This window comes from Suricata suricatta, chromosome 14, assembly GCF_006229205.1.
Source record: "Suricata suricatta isolate VVHF042 chromosome 14, meerkat_22Aug2017_6uvM2_HiC, whole genome shotgun sequence".
Classification (NCBI taxonomy): Eukaryota; Metazoa; Chordata; class Mammalia; order Carnivora; family Herpestidae; genus Suricata; species Suricata suricatta.
The window spans coordinates 20,060,028-20,087,316 of NC_043713.1; the positions used below are offsets into that span (position 1 = coordinate 20,060,028).

The 27,289-nt window shown below is 38.5% G+C and overlaps 1 protein-coding gene across 6 annotated transcripts in view; it reads right to left on the bottom strand.

Annotated features, from left to right (window-relative positions):
- Window positions 1–16,703: 16,703 nt before the first annotated feature.
- Window positions 16,704–27,289, bottom strand: part of POLI (DNA polymerase iota) — a 29,407-nt gene continuing 18,821 nt past the window's right edge. For 3 of the 6 annotated variants that reach the window (XM_029922357.1, XM_029922362.1, XM_029922361.1), the window contains 2 exons: window positions 19,729–19,934; window positions 16,704–17,614 (listed from right to left, as the gene is read on the bottom strand). In XM_029922357.1, the coding sequence (XP_029778217.1) occupies window positions 16,799–17,614; window positions 19,729–19,934 (1,022 nt within the window). In that variant the 3' untranslated portion in view covers window positions 16,704–16,798. The remainder of the gene's footprint in view (window positions 17,615–19,728; window positions 19,935–27,289) is intronic. The other 3 variants (XM_029922360.1, XM_029922359.1, XM_029922358.1) reach the window with 3 other exon arrangements.

Genomic DNA, 27,289 nt, shown 5'->3' on the forward strand with positions numbered 1-27,289 from the left:
ATTTTTTAGATTAGTGATTATATCAAGTGTTACTGAGGATGTGGAGAAACTGGACCACTCGTACACTGTGGGTAGAAATGTAAAATGGTACGCCACTCCGGAAAAGAGTACTGCAGTGTCTTACAAAATGGACCGTGCTTACTATGCAACCCAGGAAATGTACTCTTTGTCCCAGAGAAATGCAAATGTTCACTAAAAAACAGGCCACAAATACTCACAGCAGTTTGGTTATAAACAGCCCCAAACGGGCGACAACTCCCATGTCCTTCAGTGGGTGAACAGACTGCGCACTGCACACGTGGAATGCTCCTAAGCCACACAAAGGGGCAATCTATCGACACAGCTTATGTGGCCTCAAGGGAATGCTGATGAGTGAAAAAACCCAATCTCAAAAGGCTAAATGGTATATGATTCCATTTATATAACATTCTTGAACTGACAAAGTGATGGACATGGAAAACAGAACTAGAGTCTTGCTGGGATCAAGGAGGTGGGGGCAGGCAGGGAGGAGGCTGTAGCTTTGGAAGGGGAGTAGGAGGAGTCCTTGTGATAAACCTGTTGTGTGTGTTGATGATGGTGGTCATATGAATCTATCCACGTGACAAAACTGCATGGAACTAAACACACACATAAATGAGTGCGTGTAAAACTGGTGATATCTGAATAAAATGTAGATTTCCTGATTGTGATATTATGCTATAGTTGTGCAAGATATTACCATTGGGGGAAACTGGGTGAAGGGAATATGGCATCTCTGCATTAGTTTTTATTAACCACATCTAAATGCACAATTATCTCAAACTCAAAAAAGAAAAATAAACCTAACCAAGTTCCCAAAAGTCATATACACACACACATACACACATACATATATGTATGTATGTATATGAGAGACAGAGCATAAGCAGGGGAGAGGAGCAGAGGGAGAGAAAGAGAATGAGACATTCAGCACAAATCCCAGAACAGGGCTTGAACCCACGACCTTGGGATCACAACCTGAGCCAAAATCAAGAGTCAGACATTCAACAGACTGAGCCACCCAGGAACCCCCATAAACTATAAAGCTACCTCATAGTCAAGTAAATTTGTTTTTAAATTTTTGATTTTTTATAGATATCATCACTTACCAATATATAGTGGAGGTATTTACATTATAAATGCTCATTTAATATTCTTTACAACTAACAGGAGAATCCTATCAGGGGACCATGGGAAGGGGAAGGGGGGGAAAAAGACTTAGGAATAGGGAGGGAGGCAAATCATGAGACTCTTAGAACAAACTGAGTGCTGAAGGGGGAGGGCGAAAGGGGAAGGAGGTGATGGTCATGGAGAAGGGCACTTGTGGGGAAGAGCACCGGGTGCTATATGGAAACCAACTTGACAGTAAACTATTAATTAAAAAAAAAAGAAACTATTCAACCATTGATTTCTCTTAATTTCTCTGTATCTCTCAAGGTATGATTGTTCAGACATTTATAAATAACGTACTTGACAAGAACATATTCATCAATGTTTTTTATAGTATTTTTTGAAAATTAAAATTAAAAAAACAAAAATATTCTTTACAAGCAATTCTTGTCAAAATTTTCTAATCTGGTTGTATGGAAATTATTGCTAAGGAGATATTTAGCGCCATGAAAAAGTCTGCATTTGTTTATACATACTCGATACCAAATCTCAAACCTATTATGAGGTACCCACCTTTTTGGAATTGTGGCTTGAACAGCTTCTGATGTTTCACAGAAAATTATATCAAAATTCAAATGTAAGAAGATGCAGAAGTACCATGCTCACGAGAAAATGATCAGATTTTTCATCGCAAAGTCACTAACTCCTCTAATAAGCACCTTCTAGCTTCCTTTGTGCGAGAGAGGATGCACAGAAACCTGGCGGGGTGGGGACCAGGGGGACATAGTGAAGAAGATGCTAAAAGTGTGTAGGAAACCACTGAGATTTTGAAGAGCAGCTTAACTACAGGGAGTCTCTGACTTCTGTCCCCAACTCCTTGGTCTCCCTAAAACTGGATCCTGAGTATTTTTCCTTCTCTAATAAAATTTTTAAAAACATATAATTAAAGATGCAATTATACTATGATTCAGATTGTGCCTTATTTTGTGAATACCTAATGCCACTTTCATTGTTTTCCAATTTAGATTGTACTTTCAGAAGACTGTGAGCCTCTTAGCCATAAACCAATGCCATAAACACACAAATCTCAAAACTACACATTTTAATACAGTACATATATTCCAAGAAAGACAAATGATTTTGAAACCAGGAGGCAAAAAATTTACTATTTCCCCATTTTACAAACAGGAAAATAATATATTTAATGAACTTGTCTCCTATTTAAGGCAAAATGTAAGTAATATGAAAGAAATAAGTACTATACCTTTGATTCCTTCTCCTTGTCCTGTCATTATCTCTATATATTATGGTGTCTTACCATCTCAGTTACCTCTAAATAGCTAGGAATTGTGGAAGGTACCATCTATAATCACAAAAACTCCATCTAAAAGTTTGAAGATAACATCGTCATCCAAATAATGTGAAAAAGAAAAGCAGCTTAACAATTCTGCACTAACAGGTGTTGGTGAGGATGTGAAGCAAAGGGAACCTCCATGCACTGTTGGTGGGAATGCCAGCTGGTGCAGCCGCTATGGAAAACAGTATGGCTCTTCCTCGAAAAATTAAAACTACCATACAATCCAGCAATTCCACATCCATTTTTCCAAAGAAAATGAAAACACTAATTTGAAAAGACATATGCAGCCCCTGTGTTCAATTTCAGCATTTTTTACAATAGCCAAGATTTGGAAGCAACCTAAATGTCCACCGATAGACAAATGGATAAAGATGTGGCACATATATACACACACAATGGAGTATTACTCAGTGGAAGATTAATGAAATCCTGCCTTTTGTAGCAACATGGATGGACCCAAAGGCTATTGTGCTAAGTGAAAGAAGCCAGACAGAGAAAGACAAATGCCGTGTGATTTCACTTATGTGTGGAATCTAAAAAACAAATGAATTAACAGACAACACAGAAACAGACACATAGATACAGAGAAGAAATTGATGGTTGCCAGAGCAGAGGAGAGGGACAAAATAAGTGAAGGGGATTAGCAAATAAAATCTCCCAATGACAAAATAAATAAGACATGGAGATGTAATATGCAGCATAAGGAATGTAGTCAATAATATTGTAACAATGCTGTGTGGTGACAGATGGTGACTAGATTTATTGTGGTGACTATTGCATAATGTATATAAATATCAAATCACTCTTCGTCTGAAACCATCACAAAATTATATGTCAATTATTCACTAATAAGTTTTTGGCCAAATCAAATCCAGTTCCCATTATCATCATCATAACAATATAAGGATAAATCTGCAGTTTATCCAAAAATATTTACAATTTTGCTTAAAGAATTTAGAAGTCAACACTTAAAATTTCACAGAATGCAGGGAAAAATAATTTCTCAATACTGTCAGTTACTAGACTCCCCGCAGTCACTATATACATTTGATACCATAAAACATACAGGTTGGTGTGGCAGTCCACAAGAATCATCTTAATAAATTGTTTTAAGTTTTAGCCTCTATTTAAAGGTTGTTGAGGATTTAATGAGTCAGAAGATAGTTTTCACTACTACTTTTTTTCACTAATACTTTCTTCATATACTTTGTGATGCAGATGATTCATCCAGTATAATAAATTCTAGTATGACTACCAATTGCCACAATAAGAATGTATAATAGATAATCACAAAACCTCACGGGCATGTAACAATTGACTTTATCTGTTAACTCTGTGGGCAATTTAGGCTGGGATCATCTGGGCTCCCTTACATGCCCAGCAATTGGCTGCGAGTCATCTGAGAAAGGACAGACAGTTGGAGACACTGAGCTGTGCTTTGTCCCATCCTCCAGCAGCCCAGATCAGCTATGTTGTCATGACGAAGGCAAATGGAGAAAGTGGAAATATTGTGTTCGTTCAAGTCTAACGTCCCATTGGCAAAGGAAGTCACATGACCAAACTTGTAATCAATAAGCAAAGAAATAGAATTTGCTTTTCTTTTAAATGTTTATTTTGGGGTGGGAAAGGGCAGAGAGAGAGGGAGACAGAAAATCTGAAGCAGGCTCTGCACACTCAGCTCAAAGTCCAATGCAGAAAAAAAAAAAAAGTCCAGTCGGGACTCGAACTCATTAACTAGGAGATCATGACCTGACCTGAAGTCGGACACTCAACCAACTGAGCCACCCAGGTGCCCTTAGAACCTGCCTTGTACTGAAACTGTAGAGTTATATGGTAAAGGAGCATAAATACAAGAGGTGGAGAAGTGAGACCATTAATGCAACTGATCTATGACAGTACACACTCTGGTGATAATCACATTCCTTCCATAGGCAAATTACATTCACTCATTCCAGGACCCCCAAAGGGTCATAAATCACAGCATCAGCCCTCAAATCTAGGATTTCATGATATAGGTCAGATCCAGATGTAGCTCATCTTGATCCAGACATCTATGAAGTAAAAGGACAACCTGCCCCCTGCCTCAACACACACACACACACACACACACACACCACATATGTATATTGCATACAGAATTAAAAAGGAACAGAATAGCCACAATAAACAGTTCCACTGGAAAGAGAGAAGAAAGGGAAGCACAAAGTCTCTGGGTACTAACCATTTCAATACCCTGCTGGGCCCCCCGTTCTGGCAATGGGGAACGTTCCCTAACTGGAGCCCAGTCTCCCACTGCTGTCTGGGAGCTGCTCCCGGACTCATTGTTCCCCACAGCCTTTGGTTACTCTGGATGTGCTGCTTTCCCCATCAGTCTCCTTTACTCTTTCTGAAGACATCATCCTTGCTCGCTGCTGAGTAACTTTCCCAAGCTGCTTCATGACATAGAAAGTCAAAGGCCAATAGATGTTTTTATAGCGTGATTATCGTTTAGCCAAGCAGTCGATGTTTTTGCTACTAAGACTTTCCTTAAAACTTTTGAGCTTTCTTGTCTGGTTAGGGTCCCCTACGCACCCAAAGCCCACATCTATAATTGGTACCAATATACACTTTAGATTTTCTCACTGCTATGCCTTTGGATCAGGCTTCTGTGGGACCACACCCGTAAGCTATTGTCCACTTGAGAAGATCTACTTAGCACCACCTGAAACTCAACTCAGAACTGTATTATCAAAATATCTGAATGGAGATGGGCATTGAGGAGGGCACTTTTTGGGAAAAGCACTGGGTGTTGTATGTAAGTGAATCACGGGAATCTACTCCCGAAGCCAACACTACACTGTATTTACTGTGTGTTAGCTAACTTGACAATAAAGTATTAAAAATAAACACTATGAAAAAAATATATATATGAATAAAAAATATATCTGATAGTTACAATCTTGATTTGACGTTTGATGTGTGCCCATGTGTTACATTAAGACTTTGCTAGCTGAGCTGGCTGGAGATAAGACAACAATTTTCCTTTCCAATTTAGTAACTGGCTTGTATATTATACAATTCTGCTGGCAACGTAACCATCTCCTTTTCTTTCTTGTCTTTTTTCTTTGCCTTCTCTTTCTTTTCTCTCTCCCTTTTTTTCTTCCTTCCTTCTTTCCTTCTTTTTAAAGTTCAATCTTTCATGTAATAGTACGTTAGCCTGTACCACCAGGTGGCACTTCCTACATTTTGCCCAGAGACTTCCCAGCCCAAAACCAAAGTTTATCAGGTTTATTTTTCTTCCTTCCTTCCTTCTTCTTTCTTTCTTTTTCCTTCTTTCTCTCTCTCTCCCTTCCTTCCTTCCTTCTTTTTCTCTTTCTTTCAAGTTTATTTATTTTGAGAGAGACAGAGACAGTGCAAGCAGGGTAGGGGCAGAGAGAGAGAAATCCCAAGCAGGCTCCTTGTTGCCAGTGCAGAGCCCCACGCAGGGCTCAAACTCATGAAACTCTGAGATCTTGACCTGAGCCAAAACCAAGAGTCAGACTAAACGTTTAACAGACTGAGCCACCCAGGCGCCCCTATTTTCTGTTTTCTACAACAGCACAAACAGCCGTCTCATCAAACGTTTCATAACAGCTTCTTAGCAATGCAGTTTCCTCACTATTATCTGAGCCTCAGCTAACAGTTTGCTCAACTTGCTACTGTCCAGAAGCCAGTAGCAAATAATTTAGGATTTTGCTGTACAGCTGCCCACCTTCAGTACCAAGCAGAGCAGCGGTTATTATCAAAATAAGGCCACAAAACAACCACACATTTTTTTGTTGACTCAAAAAGAATGTATGTTCATCATAAAGTTAGTAGTTGCACTCTCAATATCCATATTGATTCAATCTTTTAAAATACTATTGAAGTATAGTTGATGTACGTTATATTAGTTTCAGGTATGCAATATAATGACTCGATTATTTGATTACATATTACTCAGTGTCATAATAAAAGCAGTCACCATCTGTCACCAAACATTATTACAATACTGTTGACGACAGTCCCTCCGCTGTACTTTTCCTCTCTGTGACTTATCTCATAACTGGAAGTGTGCACCTCTTCATTTCCCTCACTTAGTTCACTCACTCCCCAACTTCTTCCTCTCTGGCAACCACCAGTTTGTTCTCTGTTATCTATGAGTCTATTTGTTTCTTCATGGTGTTTCTTAGATTCGATTTATAAATGAAATCATATGGTATTAGTCTTTCTTTGCCTGGCTTATTTAATAATAATGAATAATAGTCTGTAAGTCTGTCCATGTTCTCAATGGCAAGAGTTCATCTTTTATGGCTAATAAATATGGTACACACACACATACACACACATCTTCTATCAATCTCTTTCCCTATTCAATAATTGAAAACTAGTAACTGTTTTCTATGTAAAATTAATAGTTGTCATATTCACCAATTACTGCAAAAACCTATTTTGCAGTAACAATTACAAATTTATACTTTGATGGAATTACAGAAGGAAGCCCATGAGATTTTATTTGATTACATCTGGAAAGCTTATTTATATTTAACATTGAATACTCTGATGCTAATAATAAATCTGATGCCTTATTTTTATAACTAGAATCATTAACAAGGATTAGATATGATGGCAGCCTATATAACCAAGTGTGGTTTCATGCACAATTTCACTAAAGCCACAAAGGATGCTAAAGTAGTTGATCATTTAACTGCCTCCAAACCCAATGACTGAATTTGGCTGAATACCAAGGCTCGAGCTAAACGATGGTGTGTCCCTCGTAAAATACAGAGTGTAGGACTCCCCGTTCTTTTCACTGCTAGGGTGATACATCAAAAAATTAAATATTCTATCAACTTCTCAGGGTTTTCTACCTCAATAGATCTCCATCCACATAAATTTTAGATAAATCAACTGCAGGTTGAATTTTATCACAGTACAAGCCTGTAATACGATATAAAAATTGCCACTATGAGACAAAAATACTGTCAAAACCACTTTTAAAAATTTTGATTATACACACACACAACCGACACAATGGACAGATTCTGTGTATGGGCTTGTTCACCTCCATTCTACCTTGCTTCTAACTAAAAAGGACGTAAACCTCAAGAACTGAAAATCGTGTGTCCCCTGGGTTGACCGCACCCAATCTTCCAGATGAGTTCAGTTAGGTTACTCCCACGGGATGAAGTCTTCTGGGAGTTGAAGGAAGCAGAGGCCATTTTTCCTGTTTTTTCTATTGTTGTTTCTGCTGGCCAGCAAGGAGCCCCCTGCCAGATTCTTCTGTGCCAAAAGTGGGTGCATCAATGACAGAGGCAGCAGTGTCTTCCTGATTTCCTGTCCCTGGTTACCAGGACACACTTGCAGGTAACTGTTCCCCAGCCTTCTAGACGTCAAGCCTTGGCAGTGGTGATAGCACATTAATTCCAGCTCCTTGAACTCAGTTTCATCAATGGTTTCAATGACAGCTCACCTGGCAGACTGGCTCTGTCTAGTTCTCAAATGTGTTCTCGAGGCCAACACCAGAACCCACTACCTCAGCAATGCAATGGTTCTGGAAGCATCAATTTACTATGTAGCCTAAATATCTACGGAAATTCCAGAAAGTGAGTACATTAAGTAGAGATGTGGAAGATATAAAAATAACCCAAAACGAGGGGTGCCTGGGTGGCTCAGTCGGTTAAGCATGTGATTTCGGCTCAGGTCATGATCTCTCCATCTTTGAGTTCGAGCCCCACGATGGGCTCTGTGCTGACAGCTCGGAGTCTGAAACCTGCTTCAGATTCTGTGTCTTCCTTTCTTTCTGCCCCTCCCCTCCGCCTCTCCAAAATGAATAAACATTAAAAAAAATTTTAATCAGATAGCCCAAATCAGATACCAAAGAAATAAAAGGTTGGACTTGTATATTGGATTGAATAGAAATAACAGCAGACTTGTTATTATGAAAGAAATAATTCATTAACTTGAAGACAGAGCAATAAAAATTATTCAAGAGTTAACAGAGAGACAGAAAAAAAAAGACTGAAAAAAATGAACTGAGTATCAGTTAGTTATGGAACAACTTGAAGCATCCTGGAAAAGTCTTATTCAAGTACCCAAAGAAGAAGGTGGGGAGATATAAAAATATTTGAAGAAACAATGGCTGAAATTTTTCCAAATGTAATGAATACTATAAATTAACAGATTCCAGAAGTGTGATCAATACCAAAGATAAGGTGAATAAAACTATACCAAAGGAAATTATAATACAATTTCTTAAAACCAGTAATAAAGAGAAAACCTTAAAGGCAACAAGACCCCTACTCCTCCCCTGCCCCCAAGCCCCACATATTAGAGAAGAACCAATGAAAATAGCAGTAGACCTCATTTTGGAAACAATGCCAAATCAAAAGACATAAAGAAACATCTTAAAAGAAGAAAAGAAAAAGCCTGTCAAATTAGAATTCTACACTCTGCAAAACTATCTTCAAAAATATAAAGGTAAAATAAAAACGTAAGACATGAGCCATAAGAATGCTGAAAGGAGGAGATGCCTGGGTGGCTCAGTTGGTTAAGCATCCAGCTTCAGTTCAGGTCATGATCTCATGGTTCGTGGGTTCGAGCCCCGCATCAGGCTCTGTGCTGACAGCTAGCTCAGAGCCTGGAGCCTGTCTTTGGATTCTGTGTCTCCCTCTCTCTGACCCTCCCCTGCTTGTGCTCTCTCTGTCTCTCAAAAATAAATAAAAAGCAGGAAAAAAAAAGAATGCTGAAAGAATTCATGCCCAGCAGACTTGTATTGCAAAAATATGTTAAAGTCTACCAGGCAGAAAAAGAAAAAAGCAGATGGAAATATGAATCTACACAAATAAATGAGGAGTACCAGAAATGTGGGTATATTTAATAGACTTTTTCCCCTTGACTGTATAAGGACAAAATAAAATTAATAGAAATATATTATGGAGTTACAAGGTATGGAGGAATAAAATGTATAGTAACAATATCACAGGGGCCAGTTAGGGAGAAATGGAAGTCTATTGGTGTAAGACCCCGAAACATAAAGTAGTAGTTAGAGATATACAGTATCAACCCTAAAGCAACCACTAAGACAGCAAAGAGTTATATAGTTAATAGGCCAATAAAGAAGATAAAAGACAGAATGATAAAAAAACAAACAAACAAACAAAAACTCAATCCCAGTAACAGTCTCAAGAGAAAGAAAAGGGAACAAAGAACACATGGGGAAAAACAGAAAATACACAGCAGACTGGTAGATTTTAAGAAAACTACATCAGTCATCATGTTAATATAAATGGTCAAAAACCTCAACCGAAAGGCAAGGATATCAGACTAAATGAAAAAGACCCAACTATTTGTTGTATAACCCCCTATTATACCCAAGTTTCCAATATCACCCCCAAAAACAGAGACTACCAGGGAGACTGAGTCACGCATGCAAAAGCAAAGGGCTTTATTACGAGTTTAGGCTGGCTGGGGCCTAAACTCAGGCTCACAGGCTTTTCCAGTGCAGTGGATCCATGCTGAGAGCCCCGAACAAGGGCTGAGCAGGGGTTTTATGGGGTTTGGAAGGGGGAGTTACAAGAAATTGTTACACAGGTACAGTGATCAATCATTATTATACAATATCATTGACAGCAGGTTTAACCATTCACATTGTCTAGAGTATTCGTTACTTTTGGCGGGATCCAATTACAACATTTAGAGTACCTTTAAAATCAACCAATTACAGGGTGAGCCTAGGGTCTTGTTCGGCAACTATCGGGTTAACTTTAACATTAGGTAACAGCGTCCTATCTAAAGTTCCCATCTGCAGGCCTCCCCCGTAGGAATGTGGAGAGTGGTAGCTGGCCTTCTCTGATTGGGTGTTGCGAGGGTGGTCTCTCTTGCTCTAGGCAATGTGTAACCGCCTGTTAGTTTCCGGGAACTGGAACCTAGGCCTTCTAGATCAGAGGGGGAACTTAACGCCTGTCATGGAGTCTGTTTGGTTTAGACTTGTGTCCTTACACCCCCAAACCTCATTTTTTATGTAAACATACAAATAGGTTAAAAGAATGAGAAAAGACACTCGTCTAACATTAATTTTTTTAAAAACTATAGTGGCTCTTATCAGGAAACTGGTTTTCAGAGCAAAGAATTTATCAGAGATAAAGAAGGTAATTTTAGAATAATAAAAGGACCAACTGATCAGAACACAATATCCCTGAATGTGTCTTCAAATAACATAAAACAAAAATTGATATACAACAGCAAGGAGAAAAAGATACATTTATCATTATAGTTGAACACTTGAATACTCTTCTCTCAATAATTAATATACAAAAAAATCAGTAAGAATACAGAGGATTTGAACACTAACTAAATAAACCTAATTGACATTTATACAATATTCCATCCATCAGCAAAATACATATTCAAGTACACACAGAACATTTACTAAGATAGGGCACATTTCAAAACTTATTTCAAAATACCTCGCAGTAGAATTTATCTGGTCCTAGTCCATAGTTCCCAGGATGGAGCTCCTAAACCTTTTACAATATCCCAAACAATTGTGCCTCTCTATTCATCATGGGGTATGCTAATGGGGTGACTCTTGGGGGGTGGGGCTAGCTAGTTTAGGCCCAACAGGAAGACTGAGGACCGCAGTAGCCCACAAGCAGAAATCCCAGCCACATGATTAGAAGGTTGAGACTATACTGTCCTGACATCCAGGGAGGGTAGAAGCCCTGGGAAACTGGATACTGAGTTTAACCACAGAGTCAGTGATTTACTAAACCCTCCCCACATGATGAAACCTCAAGAAAAACTCTGGACTTCCTTAGACCTCATCACAAGGCAAAAAGTTCTCATCACAAGGCAAAAATTTTTGTAACTCTGAATAGGTGACAGATGCTAGACTTACTGTGGTGATCATTTTGCAATATAAATATCAAAAAATTATATCGTGCATCTGGAATATGTCAATTACATCTAAATTTAAAAAGAAAACAACTGTTAGCTAGGATGCAACTCAAAGTTACTCAAAGGCGGCGGTGGCTGAGAGCCAACAGCAGAGGGCAGGCGAGAGAGGGACAAAAGCCGGGATACTGGGTTTTGTTTTTGCAGAACCAAAAGGTCCAGCCACGGAGAAACCTGACTGGGTGTTTTACCTGACAGCCTCTTGCTAGGTGTGTCTCACCTGCCAAGCCCTCATCTGAGCTCATCTGAGCTGCACTGGAGCCGAGGACCAGTGCAAAAGCCCCAAGTTGTCCTGAAATTACATTTAGTTCATTATAATAGTAAGATCTTCTATGGGTGGAGTTTTCTGCCATTGTTTGAATGCACGATGTATGCACTAGCACCCACATGCTACGCACCCACAAGTGAACCAAAAGCGGCCATGCAAGCTCCCTTGCTCCCGCCCCCTACACCGAATGCAAGTTCCCTGTACTAACAGCGTGAGGAGACAGTACTTTGCGAGCTATCTCCATCTTCTCACTTTTTTTTTTAACTTTTTTAATGTTTCTTTTTGAAAGAGAGAGACACAGAGTGTGAGCTGAGGAGGGACAGAGAGAGGGAGACACAGAATCCGAAGCAGGCTTCAGGCTCTGAGCTGTCAACATAAGAGTCTGATGCAGGGCTCGAACCCAGGAACCATGAGATCATGACCTGAGCTGAAGTCAGCTGCTTAACCAACTGAGCCACCCAGGCGCCCCTCCATCTTCTCACTTATAATAAGAAGGAATAAAAGGTTCTTTGCTTTCAACATTTCCTTGGGTTGTGTTCAATTTGATGCATCCCCTACCTCAAACCGCTTCAAGATCAGTTATATAATCAAAAACAAACAAAATCTCTGGACTTCCTGTTCACTTGAGATATTTTATTTCTTGACCTAGTTACATAGTTGTTGCTATAATCGCCCACTACCTGGGGTACCTGGGTGGCTCAGTCGGTTGGGTGTCCAACTTCAGATCAGGTCATGATCTAATGATTTATGAGTTCGAACCCCACGTCAGGCTCTGTGCTGACAGCAAGGGTTCCTGGGGCCTACTTTGGATTCTGTGTCTCACTCTCTCTGCCCCTCCCCCACTATGCTCTCTCAAAATAAACATTAAAAAAAATTACCCACTAACTTACTTCTGTACTTTTCTGTATGTAGATTCCAAAATAAAGTATTTTTAAATATTGAAATTAATCTAGATTTGATGTAGATATAAATTGGCAGATTCAGAAAGCACCTAAATCCCAAACATGATAAAAAAAAAAAGTATAGCTAGACATATAATAAAACTACAGACTTTTACAGATAAAAGTGAACATCTTAAAACAGCCCAAAAAAGTCAACTTGAAATCCACAATTCTAAAAACATCTTAGAATGTGAATTCCACTTAGAAGGAATGAATTTTTTTTTAACATTTTTATTTATTTTTGAGAGAGAGAGCAGAGGAGGGGCAGAGAGACAGGGAAACACAGAATCCAAAGCAGGCTCCAGGTTCTGGGCTGTCAGCACAGAGTCTGACATAGGGCTTGAACCCATCAACTGTGAGATCATGACCTGAGCCAATATCAGATGCCCAACTGACTGGGCCACTCAGGCATCCCCAGGAATGAATTTCTGATATGCAAGAAAAAGGAGGGGGGGAATAATCATGTGTGCAAACCTAAACATTAACTATAAAACATTAATATGCAATTTGGAGGTTAATAAAGAACTAAAGGAATCTGATCAGAATTAACATATTTTAATAACTGTGATTTTTGGAAAGATCACTTGGGAAGCACTTGGGGATGCTAAGCACGTGGAATTTTTAAGAGTAATCAAGAGTAATTAGAATGTTTACATTTCAAATCAGTCAAGGGAAAACACGTAATAAAAAATTCAAGCAATCCAAAAAGAGGATGAGAGAAGGAATGGGGGAAAAAAGCATAGCATAGAAAAGAGAAAAACAGAAAGCACCAAACAATATGGAAAAAATAAATCCAAATAGATTTGTACTTCCACACAATGGTGAGATAGATACTTTCATTTCTCCCAATACAAAACGCTAGTTCTGGAGAAAACACACTTTTTAATTCATTATTGGTTGAACTTTATAAGGAGAATCTCCAGGCCTCAATCCCCTACAATCACACAGGGAGGAAAACAGTGAGCTGAAACAAAAGCAGGAAAGGATCAGGAAGCATCAGGCAAAAAGCAAACTTGCCAGGTGGGTTCACCCTGACAGCAAATGCTGAGAGCAGCCTGCCCTCCACCTCTGAAGACAAAACCTCGGGAGGCAGCAAGGCCGGGGAGCTGAAATAAGACAAACCAAGTCAACTGCATTCGGGAAGGGCCCTTGCAGGGGCTACTGTGCCAGGTGGTTGGTACCGCCTCACTGGAAGCAAACATAAATCATGTCTGAAGGGAAGCATGAACAAGTTAGGTCCTTTGTCTTCCCCACAGACTAAGCTCAGCCACACACAAGGAAACAGGCCAAAATGGTACATGACCACATCCAAAAACTTAGGCTTAAAAAGACTTAAAATACTGAAATGATTAAAATTATATACTATTTATGAGTTTTTAAAAGTTAGAAATGGACTGAGAAGAGACAATAATGAACAAACAGGAAGATCAGAAAAAGAATCCAATGAAAAATATATTTACTAAAATTAAAACCATCATTAGTGTTTTATTTTTTTAAGTTTATTTATTTGTTTTAGAGGAAAAGTGAGAGTGAGTAAGGCAGGGACAGAGAGGGAGGGAGAGAGAATCCCAAGCAGGCTCCCCACTGCCAGTGCAGAGCAAACCATGAGATCATGACCTGAACTGAAATCAAGAATCAGACGCTTAACCAACTGAGTCATCCAGGCACCCCCATCATGAGTGTTTTACACAGTAGATCAGACAATGCTGAAAAGCAAATTAATGACCAAGAGACAAGAGTTGAGAAGGCTGACCAGAATGCAGCGCAGACAAACGAGATGAAAACTCGGAGATCAACGGACATGAAGGGTGGAGTAAGAGAGGCCGGCGTTCGTGCAGTCAGGGTCCTAGAAGAATAGAAAAGAATAGAAAAGCCATATTTGGCCCAAATAAATGGCCCAAAATTTTACAGAACTAATATGAAAAATACAGGAAGCCAGCATATACTGAGATTAATAAAGGAAATTCACATCTCCAAACACTGCAGTCAATCTGTGGAACACCAAAGGGGCATAAAACAGTTTGGGCCAGTTTAAAAAAAAGAATGTAGAATAGTTAAAAGATTAAAAGGAGATGGAAATAAAAGGTAACCTAAAAAGTCAGAATGAGGAGGCATAAAGATGCCGAAAGACTAACTAAAGGCCACGGAACACGCAGCAACGCTGTGATATACCGCTGCGTTCTCTCTTCAGAAGGTGTACTTTTAACTATTACCTTACATTCTCTTTAGACTAGCCCAAACTGTTTAACTCTTCTTAGCCTTTTCTTTCCTTTCTAGCTGTCTTTCTGTTCTTTCCAGCTGTCTAATAATTTCTGGCTGAAATAATGCAAGGATTATTAGAAACTTTAAAAAAATGTATTATATAAAAAAATAACATATTTTATCAATTTAACAACGTTACCAGTATACTCCATGTAGAAAATTCCAGAGTCCTTGATGCAGAGTACTAAATATTTGCTTATTAGTACCTTTTGATGTTTTTGCTCCAAGTTGTTGATAACACTAAAACTTCCTGTTAAAAATCCTTGAGAAGGGAATTTTCAAATTACAAGAAATCTAAAACTTACTTAAAAGGTCTTACCCAGTAGAAAGTATCTTTACAATATTCTTTATTTACATGTGCAAATAAATTTTATTTTTATTGTCTTTAGATTATATCTGCAAAGGTTAAAAACTTGAGAACATGCCTCTTCTAAATCAGTTCTGAGGTATACTTTGGTGTGCTCTAGAAACTTCCTCATGTCTTGCAAATTACAAGATGTCCACAATCTTATACCCAATTTTTAATCTTTCTTTTTTTTTTTTGAGAAACAGAAAGACACAGTGCGAGCAGGGGTGGGTCAGAGAGAGAGGGAGATACAGAATCTGAAGCAGGCTCCAGGCTCTGAGCTAGTTGTCAGCACACAGCCTGACATGGGGCTCGAACCCACAAATGGTGAGATCATGACCTGAGCTGAAGCCGGATGCTTAACCTACTGAGCCACCTAGGCACCCCATCCCAACTTTTAATCTTGCAGACAAAAGGAGAAAGCAATGAACAATGGGGAAAAAAGAAGACACCTATCAATTTAGTAATTGCATATATTTGCTATAGGTATGACATCAATAGTCTAATCTCCAAAAATAAGAAGACGCAAAAACATCTAATTATTACTTTAAAGCTCTACAGACTAGCCAGAAGCAAATGGACTTCTTCCATTATCTAGCATTCTAAAAACTTATCACATTGCTTTCTAGGGTCCATCCTCCCCTTAAGCTACCTGGATGGAGAGTTCCTTCTAATTCTCTGCAACATGAACACTCCCCTGCCCAACTTTCCACCTGGTCCCTGCCACACCATTCATTATTATTTGAGTACCTTCTATATGCTAGGCATCGTAGAAGGTTCTAGCATACTCAGAAGCATTACTTGAACATACATTGTTTTTTTTTTTAAATCAACATATTAAACAGTACATAGTCCTTCAGCCAAAGATAACTATTTTTAATAGCAGTACGATTTCTTATTTGGAAGTTTCAAAATGGGCTAAATTTTTTGAGCCATTCCATTATTTCACAGAAAAAAGGTTTCTTTGCTGTATCATAGCAATGATTTGGCTAGCCTTTTTTTATATATAGGCACATATATCTCCCACCCCAACCCCCTAATTGATGGAAAATGTACTAACCATGATATTCTTTTTATTGAAAAGCAATATAAAATCGCTTTAGAAATAAGAAGGTAATTTTACATTATTTCTTGTTACAACATTTTTATGTTTTGTGCCAGAATTTACTTCCCATTACTACACTTGGTTTTTTTTTTTTTACATTTTATTTATTATTGAGAAACAGAGAGAGACAGAGAATGAACGGGGGAGGGGAGAGAGAGGAGACGCAGAATCAGAAGCAGACTCCAGACTCTGAGCTAGCTGCCAGCATAGAGCCAGACCCGGGCCGAACCCTTGAACTGTGAGATTGTGACCTGAGCCGAGTGAGTCACTCAACTGACTGAGCCACCCAGGCGCCCCTACACTTGCTTTTATCTGGAACATTTTATGTTAGATTTCTACATTAATGAATATCTATTACTGTTTAATTCAGAGGGGCTTAATAAACGGCTAAATCTGAGAACAATGGCCTTTGCTTTCTAGACCTTTTTCCCGAACATGCTTATTTCTGTACAGTGTGGAAATCTGATCCTGTTCTCTTCCAGTGTGCCAGCAGCTCTTTTTGTACCTCTTCTGGTAGTTCATAGAAAACTTCAGGATCAATGTCAGAAGGAAAGGTAATTTTTTCATCAGTAGAATCTTGCTCTCTATTCTCTGTAAGTCCTTTATCATGAGAGACTGTTGCTATTGGCTCTTTATGGCTATCTGTAGTGCGGTTTGTGGAGAAAAGTTGCTCACTCTTCAAATCTGCAAAGGAATGGAAAACAGATACAGCGCAGTTTGTATTTAAAAAGTGAAATCCTTGAGATTCTTTAGGTCCTTGACTCATTTGTTCATCTTTTAATCTACTGTCTAAATAATGTGAATAATCCTTTAGGATAGATGGAGCAGAGGAACTACTGCTATTTAAACCTGATGCTCCTGGTTCACAGAAAGAAGATATCTGTTTGCTATTGGATAAATGATCTTTAGGATTCAAGGGACTATTTTTCATTTGTTTTGTAGAAAAGAAAGACAATACTCCTCTAGAGGCATGCAATGGACAACTCAAGCTTCCTTCACCTTGAACTTCTTCTCCAGATTTTCTAGAAAGGATTTCTTCTTGAATATCTACTGGAAGCTGCTTAAAGACTTCTTGGTCAATACCTTCAGTAAGTGACCAGAGTCGGAATTTATCAGTGTCTTTTTCTTTAGAAAAATTTGTAGTATCTATTGGAGCTTCCCCAGTTCTCGTACTTTCAATTCTTCCAGATGGTAGAAAATCCCAATTTGCTTCTTTGTCTTTGGAAGAATCTTCCATATTAGAGTGTTTCATTTTCTAGAACACAAGGATAATACAGTAATTTAAGATCTCTGGTATCTTTTAAATACTCACACTGCTGAAGCATGACAATAGCCATTATTTGACTAACATGTTTCTATCCAACTCAATAATTTCAATTCTTTTGGCCAGTTCCAAATAACTAGAGATGATAAACCCACCACAATTAGTCACACTGTTGTGTGCATCGTTATTCACTGTTCTAGAGAGAGGTTTCCTTCCTAGATAGCAGTGAGCCAGAAGATAGGTATGTGTTTGAAAACTTGGAAAGGACCTTAACAATCCTGTTTTCAAATTTCCAATTCTGTGAATAAAAGAATGATGGTCTAGAAAAGTAAATGATTAGGGGCACCTGGGTGGCTCAGTTGGTTAAACGTCTGGCTTCAACTCGGGTCTTGATCTTGTGGTTCCTGAGTTTGAGTCCCGCATCAGGTTCTGTGCTGACAGCTCAGAGCCTGGAGCCTGCTTCAGATTCTGTGTCTCCTCTCTCTACCCTTCCCCCATGCTCATGCTCTGTCTCTCAAAAACAAACATTAAAATAAAATAGAAAAATAAATGATTCATCTAAGGGTATCTAAATATATATATATATATATATATATATATGCATTGAACATCAAAGGCTCGTTTTCTCACAATCCCTATGGTGAAGTGTAGCATTTAACAGAAAGAAAAAAAAAATCTATGATAAAAATCCACTGCATTAAAATATAACAGTTTACATTTACATAAAATAAAAATTTAAAAACATCTTCAGCTCCAATTTGCATAATTTTTCTTTATATTTTTAAGGTTACTACTTTTTTTAATGTTGATTTATTTTTGAGAGAGAGACAGAGTGCAAGCAAGGGAGAGGCAGAGAGGAGGAGACAGAATCTGAAGGAGGCCCCAGGCTCTCAGCTGTCAGGACAGAACCTGACGTGGGGCTTGAACCCACAAACTGCAAGATCATGACCTGAGCTGAAGGTGGATGGTTAACCGATGCCCCCTAATGTGCATAATTTTTCTATATAAAATTTTTCACCTAAATTTTCCCTCTAGTTTGGAGCACTATGAAAATGTATTCACAGTCAAATATAACTCAGGAAACAAATACAACAGTAACTTCAAAAAAATAAAAGGAGCAAAGATCTGGCACACTGTTCAAAGTACTTCCACTCATATTTACCCCTTTAATACCACTATAAATTAAAATCTTATCATTCTGATTCTACAGTAAAAAACAAACACCTTTTTAAATTTCAGTTAATAAAGGGAATAAAAGGGCCACAGGAAAAAAGTAATTTGAAGAAGTTACTGATTTATTACTTCTGAAACAGTACTCTGTTCTCATTTTAAACTTAAATGTAAATGAAAATATTGCTTAACATTAAAACAAAGAAAATAAAAACATTTTAAATTAACAGTTAACTGTAGGCAAGAACAATTTAGTAAAATATGATTATTTTTTAAAGTATATTTAGTAACTAGAGGTTTACCTAGTGGCCGTACATATAGGGTTTTGTTTTTAGTCACTTGAAAATATGACAGGCCTCTACTTCTCTACTGCCACGCTCTTAATTTCTACAGCTGTGCAATGAGTAGTCATGTCAATCTTGCTATCAAAATTCAATATAATTTAAAAACTAGGAAAATGTAAATACTTTAACAAAAACATTGAGGGGATACTGGAGCTTATGTATAATCTATTTCCAATATGTAGAAATGTTTTCACATTTATTAGCTAATCATCATATTCTTCTTTTTGTACCTCTTCTGGTAGTTCATAAAAAATTTCAAGATCAATGTCAGAAGGAAAGGTAATTTTTTCATCAGTAGCATCTTGCTCTCTATTTTCTGTTAAGTCCTTCATGAGGAGAGACTGTTGCTATTAGTTCCTTATGGCTTTTGGTAGTGCGGTTTTTGGGGAAAAGTTGCTCCAAACTTTTAGAAGTTAACACTTCCAAAACAAGGAACCTCCACAGTGGTTTTCTCTTTTATCCAGTGATGCTTACGTAATGGGTACAATATACAAGTAAGTCATTCGAACAATATCATCTTGAAGAATCTCTAAATTGTATCAATGGACTAAAAACTTAGGCTTAACCACACAAATCGAACAGTGTACTTACAAAACTGCACTTCCCAGAGCGGGAAGTCGCCGATAATGACGGTGTTAAATAATAATCGATAGTCCCTTTCTTAGCAGTATTTAGTGCTTTCAGGTTGCAGAGGCACACACTTAACAGAGTCAGATGAAAGGGCATCTTCACATTCACCATATTTTGGAAAAGTTTCATAAGTATATCAACCATTGGAGTCATCACATCACGATTTCCTAAATAAAATGTTTGACCATATCTAAGCACGCTGTATCATAATCAATATTAAAAGCTTAATCTAATATATACTATGTAGATTAAGAAGTTAAAATCTTAAATAAATATCATTGAAACATCTTGACATTATATACTAAACTCAGCCAATCTCAACACTAAAAACAAAATGCCAAATGAGTTAAAGTTTTCAAAAGATTTGCAACACAGGTCTTCTGATTATGGAAGGGTGATGAGGCCAGAGAAACTTCTCCCCATGAAACAGTAATAAAACTGAACACAACTGGGTAGCTGGGTGGCTCAGTCGGTTAAGCATCCAACTTCGGATCTGGCGATGATCTCAAGGTTCGAGTTCAAGCCCTACATTGGGCTCTGGGTTGACAATGCAGAGCCTGCTTTGGATTCTTTCTGTCTCTCTCTCCCTCTCTCTCTGCCTCTCCCTCTCTCACGCTTTCTTTCTCTCTCTCATAACTAACTTGAAAAAAAAAAAAACAAACTGAACTGTCTCAACCAGCCATTTTGAGGATCTGGAAATGAATGAAAGGCAAATGAACAGAGAACTTCCATAAGAAAGTAAGACAGCAGCCTTATTGGCTGGAGGGGATCGTATCTTTACACAGTTGCGCCTGCTGAGGCTGGCTGTGAAGGCCAGAAGCTCTGCTGCCAGGAAGGACAGACTTGAGCTGAGACAGAGGGCAAAAGCCCAATGAAGTGAATAAACTTGGTAGCAAACAAATGAAGTTGCACATAACTCTAGTCTGAGGTTATAGCTATGACTGGAGTGAGTAAAAATCAGTGCACCAGCCATAAATTTAGCCAGGAGATCTGGAAATGAGAGAATGTTAGGGGGACTGGATAAGCTCCCTCCCAACCCCAGCCTACTGGGAGACTGCATGCACATGAAGGGGAGGCCATAGAGGGCCCAAGCTCTCCACACGTGACTGACTGGCAACCAATGTGCACAGAAGATGCAAATGGGCTCCAGAAAAATAAAAGCCAAGGCAGAGTTGAAAATGGCTTCATTTTTAAATTTTATTTTAGACAGAGAAGGAGAGAGGGCATAAGCTGTAGAAAGGGGCAGAGGGAGAGAGAGAATCTGAAGCAGGTTCCATGCTCAGCATGGCGCTCCATCCCACGACCCTGGGATCATGACCTGAACTGAAATCAAGTCGAATGTTCAACCAACTGAGTCGCCCAGATGCCCTGAAAATGGCCTAATTTTTTTTCATAAATACCACATCTTTTATTTTTTTTTCTTTTATGGTTTATTGTCAAGTTGGTTTCCATATAACACCCAGTATTCATCCCCACAAGTACCCTCCTCCATGCCCTTCACCCCCTTCCCATCTCCCACTCCCCCATCAGCCCTCAGTTTGTTCTCAGTATTCAAGAGTCTCTCGTGGTTTGCCTCCTCCCTCTCCCCAACTATTTTTCCCCCTTCCCTTCCCCCATGGTCCTCTTTTAAGTTTCTCCTGTTTAAGTTTCTCATATGAGTGAAAACATGGCATCTATCCTTCTCTGCCTGGGTTCCATCCACATTGCTACAAATGGCCAGATTTCATTCTTTCTCATTGCCATGTAGTATTCCATTGTATAGATAAACCACACCTTCTTGATCCATTCATCAGTTGATGAACATTTAGGCTCTTTCCATGATTTGGCTATTGTTGAAAGTGCCGTTATGAACATTGGGGTACATGTGCTCCTATGCATCAGCACTCCTGTATCCCTGGGGCAAATTCCTAGCAGTGCTATTTCTGGGTCACAGGGAAGTTCTACTGTTAATTTTTTGAGGAACCTCCATGCTGTTTTCCAGAGCGGCTGCACCAGTTTACATTCCTACCAACAGGGTAGGAGAATGCCTGTTTCTCCACATTCTTGCCAGCATCTGTAGTCTCCTGATTTATTCATTTTAGCCACACTGACCAGCGTGAAGTGGTATCTCAGTGTGGTTTTGATTTGTATTTCCCTGATGCTGAGTGATGTTGAACATCGTTTCATGTGTCTGTTGGCCTAATTTTTTAAAGTGCTCTCTAATCCATGCACTTATGTACTGACAGAAAGTAGAAGCCTTTCAGGCTCTAGCATTTGGGCAAAAGCTTTGACCAGTCATTGGCTAACCACTAAATTATGTAGACACAGGGGTAACCTAGAAGCCACAATAAAAACGTTTAAGTTAAAAAAGAAAAAGAAAGCTAAGCAGAGAAATTGGAGGCTACCAATCACAGGAGAAGCAGATTCTGCATCTTAAGTTCAGACAAGTTAGAAAAGGAAATGGGGGGAGAAAGCCCACTGGAAAAAAAATCCAATTCTAGAGTTGCTAAAACATTTTAGACATTATCTAAAATGTCTACCTTTCAACAAAATATTACAATACATGAAGAAACAGGAGTGTGATCGAGTCAGGAGGAAAACAGAGTCTACAGAAATTGACTTTGAGTTGGATTTAGCAGACTTCAACATTGCTACTATAGACATGTTCAAAGAATTAAAGAAAATTATTTTAAGGAATTAAAGTAAAATATGGTAAAGACTACAAAAAAAAAAGGAGAATATCAAAAGGGAACAGAATCAAACATACAAATAAAAAACCAAATAGCAAGTCTAGAGTCAAAACTACAGTAGTCAAAATAAACAAGTAAAATCACTAGAGTGGCAACAGCAGTTTTGATATGACAGCTGAATCAAGAGAACTTGAAGGCAGCTCAGCAGAAATGATCCAATCCTGGGGTGGCTGACTGCCTCAGTTGGTAGAGCATGAGACTCTTGGCTTCAAAGTTGTAAGTCTGAGCCCCATGTTGGGTACAGAAATTACCTCAAAAAGTAAAAATCTTTAAAAAAAAAAACCCAGAAATTATCCAATCTGAAAAAGGAGACAAAAAAGACTGAAGGAAAAAAACGAACACAACTGCGCATACCTGTAGGGCATTATCAAGCATACTGACATATCCACGAGGGTCCCAGAGATGAGAGAAAAATGGGGGCAAGAAAGAGTTTCTGAAGAAATAAGAGCCTAAAATTCCCCAAATTTCATTAAAAAATTAATCTACAGAATCAAGAAGCTCAATAGGTCCCAAGTAAGATAAACACAAAGATTCCACACTAGCCGCGTCATGGTTCAGACTGCTGAAAGACAACAACAGGGACAAACGGCCCGTCACATAAAGCAGACGAACAGTATGACCGTTGTCACCATGCAGCACAACTCAGCTCCAAATTCGCCCACCAGTACCTGCTCTGAGAATGCTTGGACTCTGAGTTTTTACACTGAAGAGAGTATGAAGTTTTGTCATTAGAGAACACTGGAAGACCACTCAAGGAGAAAGGTGGCTTCTCCTTCTGGATGTACAGCCATTTTTCTTGCTTCCATTCATTACATGGTTTGTAGTATGTGTGGGCATGTCTAATAGTGCCTGCCATACCACACACCCCTCAGCAACCTGGAGCCCCAGCCTGAGCTTAGTGACTATGTTCCATGGCACTACCAACTCAAACACCACACACACCAGGAAGGGCCCCAACTCATTCTGCACACCCACCTACCTGCCTTGACTTAGGTGGATGCTTCCTCCAGCTCTTCCTATGCAGGCACCATACCTACACGAGCCGAAGAGACTTCTTCAGCACAAGCAGCCACCAGCCTCAGTTTGTCTGCATCCTAAAAGGTTGTTAACAGAAGCCCTCCCAACATGAACACTGCATACCTCCAACTCACGCACTGCCTCACCAGTGAGCATGCTCCCAACATGCCAGCTCCTTCTGTGTGCCCACCAACCAGCCTCAGTGCGTCCACAGATCTGAGGATGGTTTGGCCTTTGCAGAGTAACCATGGACCAGCTCTGGGCCAGGTAACTCAAAGGATTTCTCCACCATCCAATGTTCTGCAACCACACCTTCTCCTTGAGGGGCAGGGGGGCTCTCCTTTCCAAGTTTGTTCTTCCCTGGGTACTTCTCCTCAGTCCTCGGGTACCTCTTAAGGAACAGTGCAGAGCCTGCTTGGGGTTCTCTCTCTCTCCCTCTCTCTGCCCTTCCCCCATGTGCGCACACACACACACTCTCTCTCTCTTAAAATAAACATTAAAAAACAAACAAAAAAGGAGTCCTCTTTATACCTTTAGAGTCACTCCCCTATCACAGTTTAATAATTCTGTGAAACTTTCTCTATTCAAATTTTTATGTGGTTATTCTCTCTTGATTGGAAGGAGACTGACAAAGCTATTTATAGCGGACTCCTTCTTCATCATAAATAATGGAAACCAGAAAACAAGAGAATAGTATATTTGGAGAATAGAAGGAAAAACTGTCAAGAATTGTATACCCAGACAAGCTGTCATTTAAAAATGCTATGTTGGTAGAGTTTTCCATAAATTTTAGTTAGAATGGTTTGATGGTGTTGTTCAACTCTTCATTTCAAACACAAAGGGTACATTTTCCAGGATAGACAATATGCTAGCCAATAAAATTACACTCAATAAATCTAAACAGACTGAATTTAGTCAAAATTTGCTCTCATCAATATGAAATTAAAGTAGAAATCAGCAACAGAATGAAATTTGGGAAACCATCAAATATTTGGAAATTAAACAACAAATTTCTAAACAAGGTATGGGGTCAAAGAAGGAATCACAAAGGAGAAATCACAAGGGATATTAGAAATAATTCTGACCTTAATGAAAAGGAAATACAACAAAAGTTATGGCATGAAGCTAAAGCACTACTAAAAGGAAATGTATAACTTTAAACTTAAATTATTAGAAAATCAAGCTGTATAAAATAAGTAAACTTCCATCTTAAGAAACCAAAGGGAAAAAGGCAAATTAAACTTAAATCAAGCAAAAAGAAGGCAATAATAAAGACAGACCAAAACTACATGAAATAGAAAGTAGAAAAACAACACAGAAATCAATGATACCAAACGTTGAGAACAAACTGAGGGCTGAAGAGGGAGGGGGGAAGGGAAGGGGGGTGATGGTCACGGAGAGTGGCACTTGTGGGGAAGAGCACTGAGTGTTATATGGAAACCAACTTGGTAATAAACTATAAAAAAAATTATATACTTTCCTCATACATATTTTCCTCACTTTCTCTGAGCTATTTTGACAAAAATCAGAATATAATATAAATACATAGCTACAAGAGAAAATAAAATGGGCAGTTATCTCTAAGTTGATGTATCCAAAACAATGTTTCTGAAAAGAATAAACTGATTTAAATCTAAAACAAACAAACAAAAAAGATCACCTGAGTGAGGCATCATTCACATAAACCTTTGCTAGAGTAATAAAGAAAAAAAGGGAATACATGAATTACCAAAATCAGGAATGAGAGACATCACTATAGATCCTACAAAAATGAGATGGATAATAAGAGAATATTGACAACATCATGCCAACAAAGTAAACAACCTGGATGAAATGGATACATTCCTATAAGATAAAAATTACAAAACTGACTCAAAATAGAAAATCTGAATAAACTTGCAACAAATAAAGAAATCAAATTCCTATTTTAAAATCTTCCAACAAACAAAAGCCCAGGATCATGAATAGCCAAAAGAATGTCAAAATAGAACAAAGCTGGAAAACTTACACTACTTAATTTCAAAAGTTACAACAAAGCATCAGTTAGGGTAGCACTGGTAGAAAGATAACCATTTAAATCAATGGAATAAGCATATTAAGAAATAAATGCTTCTATAGTCAATTAGTTTTTGACAAAGGTGCCATGACAATTAAAGAGAAAAAGAGTAGTCTATTCAACAAATTCTATTTGAACAATTAGATATCCACATACAAAAGAATGAACTGAGATTCTTAAACCATACATATTTCCTCAAAATGGATCTAAGTGTAAAGCTTAAAACTATAAATTTATTTTTTATTTTTTAAATGCTTATTTTGAGAAAGAGAGAGAGAGGGAGGGAGGGAGGATGGGAGGGAGAGAGGCGCAGAGAGAATGCCAAGCAGGTTCCCAGCTGTCAGAGCCTGACGTGGGGCTCAAACTCACGAACCATGAGATCACGACCTGAGCTGAAACCAAGAGTTGGATGCTTAACCGACTAAGGCACCCAGGCGTCCCCTTTTTTTTTTTTTTTAAGTTTATTTATTTATTTTGAGAGAGAGCACAAGCAGGGGAGGGGTAGAGAGAGAACAAGTGAGAGAGAATCCCAAGCAGGCTCCGAGTTCCATGCTGAGCCCGACACAGGGCTCAGTCTCAAACCATGAGATCATGACCTGAGCCAAAATCGAGTTAGACGCTCAACGGACTGAGCCACCCAGGTGCCCCTAAAACTATACATTTCCTTTTTTTTAATGTGTTCTTAAGTGTTCGCTTATTTTGAGACAGAGAGAGTATGCACGAGAAGGAAAGGACAGAGAGAGAGAGGAAGAGAGAAAATCCCAAGTTGGCTCTGCGCTGTCAGCATAGAGTCCGACAAGGGGCTGGGTCTCACAAACCGTGAGTTCATGACCTGAGCTGAAATCAAGAGTCGGAAGCTTAATGGACTGAGCCACCTCAACTCTAAATTTCTAAAAGAAAACACAGGAGGAAATACCTGTGACTTTTGGGTTAGGCAAAGAATTTTTAGATCAGCTACCAAAAGCATTATGTATAAAGAAAGAAGAAAAAAACCTTAAAACATAATGAAATACTACTACAAGGCCACAAGATTGACTATAATAAAATAAACTGACTTGTATTAACATGTACAAAGCTATAATTTGTACTATACCATTACACATACAATGTGCTAAAGTGTACCTAAAATAATAGAATAGATACCCTATAACAGAGAGAGGATATATCTTATCCAAACTAAAGGTATACTAAGGCAACTAGTGTAAATAAATGAGCGATGGAGTAAGCTACCTAAAAAATTATAGACTTTTGATTTAAGTTGAAAAAACTGTTTTTTTGTCTTATTTTAGTTTATAAGACTGAATTCTTATAACGATTTTGCATGTGAATACTTTTATAATTCACTATAATTAAAAAAATTATTTTTTAATAAACTATGACACTATCTCATATACCATAACTGTATGAAAACTATAAATTCTAGATAAATACCCAGAGATGCTTTCTCTACTTTGTGGAAAAAATATTAATATTGGAAACATTAAAGAAATTAAACAGAAAAAAGAAAGAAACTGACAATACTAAGTGCGAAGAGAATATGAAGCCTAGAACCTTCATGGATTCTTGGTAAGAATGTAAATTTTTATACTCACTTCAGAAAACAGTTTGGCAGTTTCTTAAAAGCTCACCTTACCGTACAACCCAGCAGCCCCACTCTCTGTAATTACCCAAGATAAACAAAGCCACATATCTGCCCGATGACTTGCGTGGAAATGTTCAT